This window comes from Pseudorca crassidens, chromosome 3 (assembly GCF_039906515.1).
Source record: "Pseudorca crassidens isolate mPseCra1 chromosome 3, mPseCra1.hap1, whole genome shotgun sequence".
NCBI lineage: Eukaryota > Metazoa > Chordata > Mammalia > Artiodactyla > Delphinidae > Pseudorca > Pseudorca crassidens.
In genome coordinates, this window is record NC_090298.1 from 10,247,174 (window position 1) to 10,263,173 (window position 16,000).

The 16,000-nt window shown below is 39.3% G+C and overlaps 1 protein-coding gene across 6 annotated transcripts in view; it reads right to left on the reverse strand.

The window, feature by feature from the left end:
* Window positions 1-16,000, reverse strand: part of CTNND2 (catenin delta 2) — a 936,316-nt gene that overhangs the window by 582,286 nt on the left and 338,030 nt on the right. For all 6 annotated transcript variants that reach the window (XM_067730382.1, XM_067730378.1, XM_067730381.1 and 3 more), the window contains one exon: window positions 11,680-11,792. In XM_067730382.1, coding sequence (XP_067586483.1) covers window positions 11,680-11,792 — 113 coding nt within the window. The remainder of the gene's footprint in view (window positions 1-11,679; window positions 11,793-16,000) is intronic.

Genomic DNA, 16,000 nt, shown 5'->3' on the forward strand with positions numbered 1-16,000 from the left:
AAGATTTTAAAAGAAAACAGAATATAGTAATCTTTACAGGTTACTCATATAAAAACCCTGAAGGAATCTAAAAACTAATTACAGAAATACTTAAAGAGTTTTTAGCAAGTTTGCTTGGTATCAGATCAATACATAAAAATCAATTGCATTTCTATATAAAAAGAAGCTCTTAGAAGTTGCACCTTATAAAAAGGATAACATTTCCAAGAGCAACGAAAACTCTAAGGGGCTTAAGCATGAATGAAAAAAAGAATAGTGCTAAGTCTTTAAGAAGAAACGTATAAACTTCACTGAAAGACAGTAAACAAAATGGATTGACATCAGGTTCATGAATAGGAAGACTTAAAATAACAAAGCTATAATTTCCTCCAATATCCCAGAAGTAGACCACACATATGTGAAAATCTGATAGAGATGGCATTCTAAGCTCATGGAGCAAATGACAATCTACTCAACAGCAGGTATTGGGACAATCAGTTATTTACATGAAAAAAAAATAAACTGAATCTCTACCTTTTCCAGGCGCCCCCCTCCAAAAAAAAAAAACAAAATCAAAAACCAAAACACAACCAGGAAATCAATTACAAGCGAATTAAAGACTTTAATAGGGCTTCCCTGGTGGCGCAGTGGTTGAGTCTGCCTGCCGATGCAGTGGACACGTGTTCGTGCCCCGGTCCAGGAAGATCCCACATGCCGCGGAGCGGCTGGGCCCGTGAGCCATGGCTGCTGAGCCTGTGCGTCCGGAGCCTGTGCTCCGCAATGGGAGAGGCTACAACAGTGAGAGGCCCACGTACCCGCAAAAAAAAAAAAAAAAAAAAAAAAAAAAAAAGGCTTTAATATAAGAAGCTATAGGGAGTTCTCTGGTGGCCCAGTGGCTAGGATTACGGGCTTTCACTGCTGTGGCCCAGGTTCAATCCCTGGTCAGGGAAATGAGATCCCACAAGCTGCGTGGCAGAGCTAAAAAAACCCCAAAAATCTTAGGAAATTGTTTTAATGTTGTTTTAGTAGATATGATTTCTTAAGCAAGATTCCAAAAAGCATGAATCCTAAAGAAAACAGACTGATCAATCTAGCAAAACTAAAATAAGCCCTTCTGTTCATCAGAGGACACCATAAGAAGGTGAAAAAGCTCAAACTGGAAGAACATGGTGGTAAACACATTAAATTAACAGAAAATGAGTGTACAAATATACTGAGAATTAAAATAACTAAGAAAAAGGAAAATCAGTAACAGAAAAATGTGTAAAAGACATCAATAGGCATTTAATGGAAAAATAAACACAAATCTCTAATAAATATGTAAAAAGTCCTGTTAGTGCAGAAGGTAGGGAGATGCCAACTTCAAAGCCACCAGATTTGCAACAAAAGGGCCAAGAAAACTTGGAAAGTAGCAAGTTTTTGCTGAGTATATGGAGCAAAGGATTAGTCATCTCTGATGGGACCGTAAATTTGTACAGTTACTTCTGAAAGCTCTTTGACTTTATAAAGGAAGCTGAAGACGTTCAAATCCTGAAAGGCTGCCAGGGCTGCCCTGTGCGTACCCAAAAGAAACACATGCACACCTACACTAGGAGTCCCACACAACCATGTCCCAAGCCATATGTTTCCAAAAAGCAAACCCTGCAAACTCTGCAAATGTTCTTCTCAGGAGAAAGGATAAATGCTTTTTGGCATAGTCAGATAATGAACTAGGAGGCATCAGTGAAAAAAAAAAAAATTCATGAACTACAAGCACCTATATTGACATGAATAAATCTGCAAAAGAGACGGTTGAGTGAAAAAAATGCAAGTTGCAAAAAATATGTAACATAATTATGTAAGATTCAAAAACAGGCCAACTGGACTTCCCTGGTGGCGCAGTGGTTAAGAATCCGCCTGCCAATGCAGGGGACATGGGTTTGAGCCCTGGTCCGGGAAGATCCCACATGCCGCGGAGCAACTAAGCCCATGCGCCACAACTACTGAGCATGTGCTCTACAGCCTACGAGCCACAACTACTGAGCCCGTGAGCCACAACTACTGAAGCCCGCGTGCCTAGAGCCCGTGCTCCACAACAAGAGAAGCCACCGCAGTGAGAAGGCTGCACACCGCAACGAAGAGTAGCCCCTACTCGCCGCAACTAGAGAAATCCCGCGCACAGCAATAAAGACCCAATGCAGCTAAAAATAAATAAATTAAATTAATTAATTAAAAAACACACAAAAAAACAAAAACAGGCCAACCAAATAATATTTTGCATATCTGGATGTTTGCATGTGGGAAAATACAAAGAAATCCAAGGGAATGAATAAACATAAAAATTCAGTTTAGTGTTTATATCTAAGACGGTGAGGTAGGCAATTAAAGAAAGGCAGAAAAGCATCTCAAACAACCATTGGTCAAATTCTATTTCCTCAGTAGAGCTGTGGCATTTTTGAAAACATCCATGTAAACATACCACATATTTTCCATTGTATATATCATATATTTCATTATACTATATATACCGCTATCTTAAAGTATAAGATTTTTCTGAGAATCATTTGTAAAGCATAATCTCAAAAAAATTCACCTCATAACTAAAGCCCTATGAATCAATGATAACATTTAAAAAATAAGCTATCAGTCCATTTTAATAGAATACTTTTATTTGGAAGTACCTTATTTTATCATTGTATTCAATTAGCATTTCAGAGTTTTATTTGGTTCTGTGCTTTTCTGACTTAACATGAAAGAATTCTCCCTGGGAATAATGATGCCAGTGAAATCTGTGAAAAATGATGAATTCAATCCCCTGGCAGAAACACTGCTGATTCCTTTATATCTTATTTCCTAAAATTCCCTTATTTTGAAGTTTTTAATATTTCTCTAAAAACTTTCAAATATCCTACGGAGCTTTATTTCTTCATTAGTTTATTATTTCTTTGTTCTGACTCTAGAGCTGCACAGGAAACTAAGTTCGGATGAATTTTCTCCCTCTGGAATGCTAGTTCATTAGCCAAATATAAGAAGTGTTTGAAATGGCCAGGTTCAAGCTTAAACGAAATCTCTGTACCCGCACCCCAAAGGGCAGTTTAAATAGAATCGAGCTAACTTAATTCTGTCTCTTGAGTTTCGCTCTTGCATTTGCTGCATTATCTCCATATTAAGTGGTTGATCACACACACGAAGGTTAGCTTGATAGACATCTTGCTATAGACACTAGGACAGCAGAGAAAGATCTTGCTATTATCCTAAATAACATCCCTAAGGCAGCATGAAGACTAAGTTACCTGAGGGCAGGCAATGTGCTTTTCTCATCCAGAGCTGTACTCCCAGTGTCTATTACATTGTGTGACACATAGTAGGGCCATAATTTATGTGTGTTTAACGAAGCCATGAATGAATGGATGAATGAGATCTTGCACTCCTTCCTGTCCTAAAAGAGGACTCCAGAAACCCATGTTCTTACAGACTTGTCCTTGTTTCACTGGCCCTAGCAACCCACTCACACGGCTGAGGGCAACACTTCTCTGATTTGGAAACTAGATAGGGAGACCTCAGCTTTTAGACACAAGTCCCAGAGGGATGCTATTAGCTTCCACAGTCCCTCAAAGACCCCAAAAGGCTTTAAAACAGTGCTAACAATTCCAGTGTTTCAGTAACATTGAGGAATTTCTCTATTCCCACCTTCATCTCTTTGGTAAAATTATTTTCTAGTACCAGGTTACAAAGGCATTAAATGAGCTTATTAGTAACAGTAGGACACAGACACTCAAAATTATAGTGACTTGAGCAACTGTCCACCTGAGGCAAGTGCAGTTTTTATGGTTATGAGACCATATCAAACAGTGTGATGTTTCAGTACATCGTGGCTATATGATCACATACATACTGCTCACACATTAATTCAAGAATATCACCATACTGTGGTGTCCCTAGCAGAAAATGGTGACAGTCAGAATACTCTGTCTTCAGTTAATTTGATATCATCATAATCATCCACTAAATAAAACAAAAAGAAGGAAAGGTATAAACAAATAACAGTGCTCTATGAAGATGAGGGCATTTCCTATCTACTTGTGCACGTGACAAGTGAGTCATAATTATAATATTTATAAAAATTAATTAATTCATTAAGAAGAGGACCAGCCCACATATATCAAATATTTTCTCAGTGACAAACACTATGTTATTTATTTTAAACACTTTTCCACATTTGATCCTTATAATCAACATCTCAGATAAGTACTATTCGCCCCAATTTACAGGCAGATAAATTGAGTTTCTAGAGGACTAGTATATTTCCCAATGTCACACACTTAGCAATAGGCAGAGCGAAGATTCAAAGCCAAAACTTACCGGTTCCAAACTGCATTGTCTTAAACACCACCCGGACCACCTCCTAAACATTAGAGCTTCAGTATTTCTTGGGCATTTACGATACGACAGGCAATCCAAGAATCCCGAAAGACAGAATGAACTCTTTACCTTAAATGAGGACTGTCAAAATGACAGTGAGTCTCAACAGGTGGAGACCATCATCTACACATCAGAAAGAGAAGGTTAATTGCTAGATTTGGGGTAAAGCTGGCAGTCAATTCCTTGGACAGATCTTTTCAATAAAATCTTGCTGAGAGTTACATTCTCAAATAAGTGTGTAAGACGAAGCAACAATTTGTGACAAGTTTTAAACTTCCTCAGCTCTTGAGGTACTAAACAAACAGATGTTTCCGAAGACTGGGGCTTATGAATACCACTTTACTGTCAACAAATTAGGCAACATCTTTGCTGCCTGCTGCTAACGCAGCAATCTCTTAAATTTAAAATTCTATGATAGCTTCTCCTGGATAAAAGGGAATTAGCATACATTCACATACCATGAAATAAAAAAATCAAAGGTTCCTTGTTGAAAACAGGCAATGGTTGTGTTGGAGCTAAGCTCACAGTGTTGGCTTAGCCTACCCAAATGTTTAAGTTAAAAAAAAAAATAGTAATTTTGCAATCCTGCTCTGTCTCCTTTGACACAAGTGAGTTTCCAGACCCTCCCAACTCTAACTCTGAAACCACTGTCAAGTGCTCATGACCTTGCTTTCAGTTTTATGACCCATCTCCTGCACAGAGGCTAGCATCTTATGTGGCTGTCACCAGCCTCCATGGGCTTCAATCCATTCTCCACGCAGTTGGCAGAACCAATGCTTCCTACCAGAATATCACTTCCTTGGGGAGAACCGTCTTCCATGTTCTATCGCCCACTCAACAAAACCCAAAGTCTCTAGCCTGACTGCTCACCAAATGGTCCTGTCTGTCTGCACCCTTAATCAACACCAGTGCATCTATGGGCTCACTATACCAACCACACTGATTCCTATCCACCCTTGTCTTTCTGACTTTGTACTTTCCTTCTGAGCAATGCCTTTATCCCAGTTCCTTCCCTGCCAATGTTTCACATCTTCAACACACAAATATCCCTCTGTGAAACCATCACTGGCATGGCCTCCTGTTCTCTTCATGGCACCAACATGTTCCAGCATGTTCTGCCTGCTGATGTGTCTCTCTCTGTATTTGACAGTAACCCCCTGGAGACCAGGAGCTTCACCACATTCACTTTTTATTTATTTATTTATTTTTGTTCTTTTGCAGTACGCGGGCCTCTCACTGCTGTGGCCTCTCCCGCTGCGGAGCACAGGCTCCGGACACGCAGGCTCAGCGGCCATGGCTCACGGGCCCAGCTGCTCCGCGGCATGTGGGGCCTTCACAGACCGGGGCACAAACCCGTGTCCCCTGCATTGGCAGGCAGACTCTCAACCACTGCGCCACCAGGGAAGCCCCACATTCACTTTTGAAGCCCAAGGAGTGCCTGCTAACATGTTGGGTCCATACAGTCTTTCACAAGCATCTTTTTTTAAATAAATAAAACCAGTGATTTTACTTCTTAAGAGTCCCGGTCCACGTGAGCTCTCAGTGTGAAAAGCTCTCTTCCAGCTACCTGTCTTTCGCCCAGCTTTTAGACAATGTAGAACACACCTAGACTATCTGAGGCAGTTTACAATATACTTACAAACTTCTTTTAGACTGTGTTTTCCCAAATATAAAGTCCATGCCATAACCCAACTGGAGATGTTCCCATATTGAACAAACTCCCCACATAAACGTGTAGACATCTATCTGCCTTCCTCTGAAGCACCAAATCTATTTGGTAACATCTTGCCATCCTCACGACTGAATTACTTGGCTCTATTATTCAAGTCCAAGAAAAGTCCCCATGTTAAAATATTCAGACGTGACTTACTGTGTATCATGAAAGGTTTGAATGAGATGAAGGGCACAGTGACACATCTGGAACAGACTTAGGTGCTCAATGTTTTGAAGAAACTGGTTTGTGAGAAATTCAATAATTCATCTGCTAGAAAGAAAGAGCATCTTCTAATGTGGAACAAGCATTTTTTACACATATATTACATTTTGTAATTTTTGCCCCTCTGGTATGTGGGATCTTAGTTCCCCAATCAGGGATCGAACCCCTGTCTCCTGCACTGGAAGGCAGAGTCTTAACCACTGGACTGCCGGGGAAGTTCCTACATTTTGTCTTTTTAAACATATATTACTCCAATTGGAGTCTTGGGTACCTATATTATAAAAATGGCAAGGCTAAAGATGATTGCTTTATTAGTTTTCCTTATTCTACAGTAAATAATGACTCCACTCTACATTCAAATACCTCTACTTCTTAGAATCAAAGCCATAGATTATTTTAATATGTGAATCCAAATGCATGTGCATATGCATGAAAAATAAAATTGGCAACAGAAATTAAACTCTTGAATGGAATACAGATGCTCATAGAATAAAATTTATTTTCTCTAAAAAACTTTCATAATTCAGCTTGTAATATATAATACCACCAATAGAAAAGCACCATATTCATTTTCTATTACTGCATAACTAGTTACCACAAACTGAGCAGCTTAGAAAACATATAATTTTTTTATAGCTAACAGTTTTGTAAGTTTTGTAAATTTTGTAAATTTCATAAGTTTTTTAGGCGTGGCATGGCTGGATTCTCTGTTCAGGGTCTTACAAGGTTCTCATCAGAGTTTCTGCTGGGCTACTTTCCTTTCTAAAGGTTCTGGGGAATAACCTGCTTGCAAGTTCATTCAGGCTATGAGTGGAATGCAATTCCCTTTGGTCCTAAGACTGAGGTCCCCTTCTCCTTGCCGGCTGTCAGCTGGGAATCACTCTCAGGATCTAGAAGCCACGTGTGTTGCTAGCCACGTCTTTAGCTCCATCTTTAAAGCCAGCAAAGGAGAATTTATCATGTGTCAAATCTCTCTAGCTTTGAATTTTTTGACATTGTCTTTGAGCTCCAGACCGACTCTTGTCAAAATCATCGTCAGCATCATCATCATCAGTCTTCCAAGCATCAGGTCTCCTTTAGGAAGAGTTCATAAGATAGGTCCAACTATTACTTGAATTCAAGTTCTCTCCCATTATGTTCCTGCTGCCCATGGGAATCAAGGGATATGAGTAAGGCATCTAGTCTGGTATCCTTAAATTTTCAGTAGCACTTGAGAAAATCCCCAGGGTCCTTTGACTGAAGGTTAAAACATTCTGTGGCAAGGATCTTCTAGAAGGGTCAACAGAGTCCCAGACTCCAAACTTTGTTAAGTTCTAATAACTCCCAAGGAAGGGACATCTAGCCCCAATTTGAACAGATCAAGAAGACATTCAGAAGAATGTGAGCCCTGAGCTGGGTAACTAGATCCACAGGAAGAGATGACCTGGCAAAAGAAGCAGGATATTCTAGATGGAAGGGATCACATGCCTATAACCACGTGAGGTGGGAAAGAGTGGTGTATTCATGAAATTGCAGAAGCGGGAACAGGTCCTTCGCAGACATGGTTCTGATCTATGTGTTTACATAGATCAATTTCACACCACATGGAGGATGGATTTGGGCAGAATGCAGGCAAAGGGATGAGTTAGAATGCTATTCCAGGGGTCTATAGAGAGTATGACAAGGGCATGGGTACAGGCAGGTCCTCTGCGGCTTGCAGGAGCAACAGAGGGCCCCATCTAGAAGAGGACCAGGTGGCTCCTAGGGCTGCTGGACCAAGACCTCCCTGACAGGTCTTAGCCTGAGGAATGGGTGAGAACCAAGTAGTTGCAACTGGCCAGAGGGTGGAATTGGGCTATTAGCCTATTAGCAAGAAGGATTTGGTCATGACCCTAAATAAAGGGCCTCCTCTATATAAATAACATTCCTGATTCAGATCTCGATGGTTCTGGGGAATTAGGGAGAAGCCAGGGAACCAAACTCTCTTGTTGTAGGAGGAAGGAGGATCCAAGAGCTTGGAAAGGTTTGGCCTGAAACCAGTGAGGAAAGCCAAGAGAGGAAGGCGATGAGGGACATAGTGGAACTGTAACTACAGTAAGAAGCAACAATAATTCTATTCTAGAAGACTGATAACACTTCAACAACCACTAATTGATCTGATTTCTGGAAGCTATGATATGAATTTGCTTAGAAAAGTCTGAGAAGAGTTTAAGAGATCACAGTGTTCTTATTTGCAGCTACTTGTACCCTAGATATGAGGATGCAGAAGTTGCTTTGTGCTGTAACAATAGCTATCTCCAGATTCTCCCCTCTCCAAATTCTCGGCATTCTCATTTATGATTTGATTGACTATTGCAAAGTTGGCTGTTATTAATGCATACTAATAATGTCTTTTCATTACATTTAAATTGTCAGTGTAACTACCAGGAAAGGTCTTAGGAATCAGATGGAGCAATTTCCTAACACCAGTACAGGCAGAGGAAAACCAAACTGTATTTATCAGTCATTTTTACCACTTATATAAAAATCTGAAAAATATTTGATTCTGTTTCATTCCCTCTAACAAACCCTCTTACTCCTCCCTAGTATCCCTAAGAAGATAAAACAAATCTAAACCATCACAGACTTCTTTACCTGCTCTCCTTTTTCAAAAATTGTTTACATTCTATTTTGTTTATTTTTAAACATCCCCTTTGATGTGCTAACTAGGTTAGTCTATCACCCTTAATAAAGACTTGAATTTCCAAAGGTGCATTTCTGAAGCTGAGCAAACAACTAGGTTGTGACAGAAAAAAAAAAAACAGTGGAAGGTATGTATTGGATTTTCTCCAGTGAAATATCAGTAAATTTCTTGTATTATTCAAATGCAGATTCATACATTAGACATTTCCAAAATACAAAAATAATCAAGCTTGATGAAGACATATATATAGCTATATGGCAAGGGGAAATAATTAGGCAGAGTCATCTGCACTCAGCACTATTATTTAATATATATTTAATACAGAATTATTGATTATGTATCATGGGCTGTGATCTGGGAATACAAGAGACAGTATAAATAATCACAAGCTGTCATGGGATAATTTTTCTGCCTACTTTGGCAGTTCACTGATGTGTTCTATTCATGAAACATTAGACCTAAGAAAAGATATCAACTCAATCAAATCAAATGAGGGAGGAGGAAAGTTTTTAAGAATTTAAAAGGTAATCTAATAGATGCAACATCTAAATGCAGCCAGTCCTAATGGGAACTAAACTGGTCTCTGACTTTCAGGAACCACAGAGTCTCTGTTGGACTACTCTATGTCACCACAGATTCTTCCACCAGCACCCAATCCTCATGGCCACCATCTCCTAGCACAAACCATTAGATGTCACAGATTTGGGGTCACTTAGTTCACATTCTCAAGAGCACAAGACTAATTTCTTGCAGGCCAGTTACTGGATTAATCGCCCTTGGGTCAGATATCCATTTTTGATCCAATCAGAAGTTGGGAATTGAGACACAGGATACAACATGGTCCCCCAGGCCTGCTGCTACCAAGGGCTGGAGGGGGGTGAAACAAAATACAAGATGGAGATGAAGAGTATGCAAAGTTATCACACAGAAAGATTAGGAATACAAATTGAAAAGGTAATCTGACCAATGGTGAAACAATGGGTTTCAAAGCAAATGATGTAGATGTCAACTCAACCAGTGTTTACAGACCTAAAAAAATCTGACAGACTTACTTCTCAGGCAATGTTCACCATTAAAAAAGAGCTCTTCAAATATGTACAACCACATGTACTAAATCAAATACACACTTATAAATATTATTTTTCCCCATACTTTAGTCTCACTAACTTCAACCAGTCACCCTTCTGAAAACAATTTCAAGTGGACACAATTCACTTCTCCTTTTTCTTGTCCAACCTACTTTAGTCAATATGGATGTTCGGACAAGTCTGTGATGAGTTTAAGAGATTACAATGTATCTATTTGTAGCTAGTATAGCCTAGGTACTTGCGTGCCAAAGCAGATGGGCTTTAACATACCGCAATTAAGGCTTTACTATTGAAAATTATATTTCAAAGCAATTTAGTCTAACAAGAGGTGCAATGATTTCCATTTAAAGGTTATCACTGTTGGACAAAGCAAAGAACAATGTTAAAAGATTAATGGCAGGTAGCTCCAATAGGAAACATTCCAACTACAAATTAATCTTACAATGATAGAATATTTTAAGAGCAATGGATTCAAGCATGTTTTAGTTCTTTTGTGGCAGTAGTTGGTTAAGAGACCCTCAAACTCACGTTCCTGCCTCTTAGGAAGAGTGGCTACAGACGCCAAGACTAGGAATCCCTGCCCCATTTCCATCTATGAGAGGGCATGTGACTGGTTCTCACCAATGGACTGTGGTTGCAGTGATGCAATTGACAATGCAATTGACCAAGAGGCCGTAGGGGATGGCAGGGCTCTCAAGAGAGAAGCCGGGTCCTTAATTACTGCGTGGAAGGGAAGCAGCCCCCTGACCAGCATCCACCACCTCTATCTGTTGCATGAGTAAGAAACAAACCGCTATTGTGTTAAGTCGCTAGAATGCTGGAGTTTATTTGCCATAGCAACTGTTGTTTCCTTAACGAATATACCTCCCTAAAAATGTAGCATGCCAAAACCACAATACAGAACAAGATGACAGGAAAGTACGATGCATTTTTGAAAAATAAAGTCATCTTACGGAAGTTTATTTATGTTTCTTTCACACACACACTCACACGCCACACTCACACACACACACTTCTATTTTTAAATATGAACACATGGTCCTTAGGCAGATAATTTATTTTGTGGTCAAGCGACTAAGTTTGTTTTTAAATATTTCATAATCTCAAACCAACCCCTAACTGAATAAGCAATCCATTCTATCTATGGATTTGAATGCTTTCACACACAGGAATTGCATTGGTTGATGTCTGAGGAGCAATTTTATAATTTAGCATTGTACATTAGCAAACAATACAAGTTACACCAAAACCTTCTCGCCTTCATTTCCAGAACCTGCAACTCTGGATCATTTAGAAAAAAGAACCAAGCTGAGAGACTGTGACATGGCATCTCCTCATTTCCAGTAAGTTGACTAAACACAAAGCCTCCTTTTTGTGTAAAATGATGCATAATTTGCATTCAGGGCAGGCATTCATTTTATGAAGAGTTTCAAGTACAAATCAGATCAGACACCTTTTGAACATCTTAAATTGGGTTGGTTACAATTCCTTTCCAACATCTATCTGACTGAATGTTCTAATCGACCGCCAGGTTTGCAAGGAGAAGAGAAACACCACAATTTCCTTCCACTGGCAGCTCAAAGCCCAGCCCTGAGGAGCAGTGCGCACAGTACCTGACACTGCTCATGCTGCCGGTCTCGGATCCAAGCTTGCATCGCTCCAGTTGGCTGGCGACGATCTGGCGTTCTGCCTCTAGCTCTCGGGTCAGCCTTTCAAACTGTAATTCCTGAAATAAAACCATCAAAAAGATTAATGCTATCAGCTATACGGAAACTGGAAATCAGACCAAAAAGACAGTATGGTCAAAGGGAAGATTAGGATTTCTCAAGATGTTAAATTTGAGAAGCAGAGGTTGCTGATGTGGACCCGAAGAAGGATGAGGATTTCAAACAGACCTGAATTCATATCACAGTCCTGAGACCCATCAGCCGCAGGGCCTTGAATAAGCTATAGTCTTTCTAAGGATCAGTTTCGTCATCTGTAAAATGGGTTTACAATACTTACTTCATTAGGTTGAGGTGAAGATTAAATGAGACACTGACCATGAAAAATAAGCCTGTGCTATGTTTGGCAAATGTCCTGTACCCAACAGATATTAATACCCCTGTAACCAAAAGTGAAACAATAAATAAACAATTTATTTGTTATATGATTTGGAGTATCATGTTTAGTCCCTACTGGCCATCTAGGTGCTTCTATATACTAATTGCATCTTCATATTACTTACCTATTGCAGATTGAAGAAAATAATGCCTTAAACCTACACTTTTCCTTCTTTATATTCCAGCAGAAGGACAAGGACGCTGATTCTAATTACAGAGTCTAATTACACGGTGAATTACCTTTGTGATATTTGATACATCACCTTAAAAAACAGCCAGCTGAACCAAGGAAGAATGCTTCTAAAAATCTGCCTGACACCCACTGTTAAAAGATTAACTTTAATGAAAAATGATTCATTGAGTACGGCAAGGATTTCAGCTGTTCCAGCTACAGGACTTTTATACCATATTGTAAGCTTTATGTTTTATTTTTCCATACACTTAAGTTTTTATAAACATAATTATAGTAAATTATGTATTTTAACTAAAAAATTCTGAAAAAGTTTTCATAACGTCACAAATAACTTCTTTTAAAAAATAAATTATTGGCACAGTTGTATTTTAAGGATGGGAAACCTTCTAAGAATGTGGAAAAATACTGAAAAAGAGGGTAGGGGTTAACTTGGGAGAACTAAAACTCCCAGCATTACAGGGATTTGTCTTCCCAGAAAAGATGAGTTTATTTTATTTGCTACCCTGGGATGCCCTAGGGTGAGACCTTTAAAAAGTAGGGTCTGGGGGCTTCCCTGGTGGCGCAGTGGTTGAGAGTCCACCTGCCGATGCAGGGGACACGGGTTCGTGCCCCGGTCCGGGAAGATCCCACATGCCACAGAACAACTAAGCACGTGTGCCACAACTACTGAGCCTGCACTCCAGAGCCCATGAGCCACAACTACTGAGCCCACATGCCACAACTACTGAAACCCACGTGCCTAGAGCCCATGCGCCGCAACAAGAGAAGCCACTGAAGTGAGAAGCCCGTGCACCACAATGAAGAGTAGCCCCCGCTTGCCGCAACGAGAAAGCCTGCATGCAGGCAACGAAGACCCAATGCAGCCCCCCAAAATTAATTAATTATTTTTTTTAAAAATGCAATATCTGTGAAGTGCAATAAAACGAGGTATGTCTGTATATTTTATCTTAAATGTGTCTGTATAACAGTAAACAAACTCATACTTTTGAATTGATAACACCTTAAAAACATTAACACAAAGATTATACAGAGCTCCTCATAGGTAAACAGAAATTCATTATTCGTATTATCTAAAGCACTTTAATTTGCTGCATTTTTGCATATGTTACAAGCAGTCCAATATGGCAAGACAATCTGAGTCAGGATTTACAAAACTTTTTGGGCTTCTGCTAGGACAGACACTACCCTTGGGTGTGCTTGCTGAAGGCTGTGGCCTCACTAAATGTTTTCTTCACATTAGTTTTATGGGAGGGGGGTGTTAGTAGACATTTTCTTCATGAAATCTGCCTTCCAAACTTATAGTCACAATACTCAGTGCTCTTCATCTGTGTGCAGCTATTTAATTCCATCTGACATCACTTCCTTTCTGTCTGAAAGGCTTCTTTTAATATTTCTTGTAATATGGCTCCTTCAGTAATGAATTCTTTCAGATGTATATGCCTAGTAAAGTTCTCATTTTGCCCTCATTTTTGAAAGACATTTTTGCTCCACTGTTCTCTCTTGCATTTACTGTTTCTAACCAAACAAAACTATGATATTCCTTGTCTTCATGTCTTTGAATATATTGTATCTTTTTTCTCTACCTCCTTTTAAGATTTTCTCTTTATCATCAGTGCTGAACAACTTGATTTTAAAGTTCTCTGGGTGTAGTTTTCTTCAGGTTTCTTATGCTTGGGGTTCAGTGGGTTTCTTGGATCTGTGACTTTATAGTTTTCATCAAATCTGGAAATTTTTCAGCCATTAATTCTTCAAAAATTTTTTTTTTCTTTCCCGCTATCTTCTCTCCTTTGGTGACTACAATTAAGTGTACATTAGGCCACTTGGAATTGTCTCACAGGTCATGGATTCCTTTTTCCACTTTTAAAAGTCTTTTTTTCTTTCTTTGTATTTCATTTTGTTTAATTCCTATTGGTGTCTTCAAGTTAACCAGTCTTTTCTTCTGCAGTGTCTAATCCACCATCAGTCCCATGGAGTGTATTTTTAATCTCAAACACTGATGAATCAAACATGTCTAGAAGTTTCATTTGGGTCTTTTTAAAAAAATCCTCCATGTCTCTATTTAACTTTCTAAACATATGGAATACACATACTAAAAACTGTTTCACTGTCCTGATTTGCTAATTCTAGCATCTGCATCAGGTTCCCAGCTGGTTTCCCAGCTTGGCTGGAGGGTGTAAGCACATAGTCTGGGTTCTGGTGTGAACACCAGGTACTAGTTCCTCCCATCCTTCCAGGTAGTTCTTTCCCTGCCCCCTGCTGGTTTCCTTACATACATGTGCTGCTCAGTTCTCTGCTGAATAGTCCAAGGGGACCCTCTGCAGATCTCAAGGGTTCTCTTTCTGAGCAGCAATCACCTTTCTTCTATTTTGCCCTGCAAATTTCAGGCACCTTTACCTCTCTGGGTTCTCAGTACTTTCTCCCCAACTCAGGGAGTCCTCTGGGCTCTGCCTGGGTCCCCCTTCCTTTTCTCCACTGTTGTGGGGAAACTCTCTCAAGGCAGTAAGCTGGGGCAATTGTAGGGCTCACCTCATTTGCTTTATGTATCTAAAGAATCTTTTTTTTCAGTTTTATTTTTAATTGAAGTATAGTTGATTTACAATGTTGTGTTAGCTTCAGGTGTACAGCAAAGTGACTCAGTTATATATATATATATATATATATATATATATATATGTATATAATCTATATATATAACCTATGTGTGTGTGTGTGTGTGTGTGTGTGTGTGTGTATATATATATATATATATATATATGTTTTTGTAACATACACACAATGCGGTACGCGGGGCTCTCACTGTTGTGGCCTCTCCCGTTGCGGAGCACAGCCTCCGGACACGCAGGCTCAGCGGCCATGGCTCACGGGCCCAGCCGCTCTGTGGCATGTGGGATCTTCCCGGACCAGGGCACTAACCCGTGTCCCCTGCATCGGCAGGCGGACTCTCAACCACTGCGCCACCAGGGAAGCCCCACACAATGCATTTTTGAGAAATAAAAGTTGTCTTACAGAGCTTTATGGTTCTTTCACACACACACACACACACACACACACACACACACACACACACACACTCATAATCACACACAGTGCTATATATAAAATAGATAACCAACAAGGGCCTACTGTACAGCACAGGGAACTATATTCAATATTTTTTAATAACCTAAAAGGAAAAAGAATCTGAAAATATATATATATATATGTCAACTCTACTTCAATAAAAATTAAAAAAAAAATCACTGTCCTTCATTGCCTAAAGTGTAGTGTTTTGAAAACTGGTGTTTTTGTTTTTGTTGTTGTTGTTTCAGGTGGGAAGGTATTACTTCTGGGTCACTGTTACTTTCTTAGCTGAAAGGTGAAAGATTAAGAATTAACTATTTTTCCCCCATGCTTGATTTGTAAATGTTTATTTTCCACTGTATTTAAAAATTCATACTAAATGTACTACTAAACAGCTAAGTACTGAAGTTTTTACCCGTTTAATTTTGTTCACTATTTCAGTATTAAAAATAGAAGCTCTTTTTGGGTTACTTGTATCTTTAGTTTGCATGATGACTTTTTAATTGAATTGGAATTTTCTTTATTAAGGAAACTGAATCAATGTTTTGCCTTTTAAAATGTCCATTCAATAAATGTTTA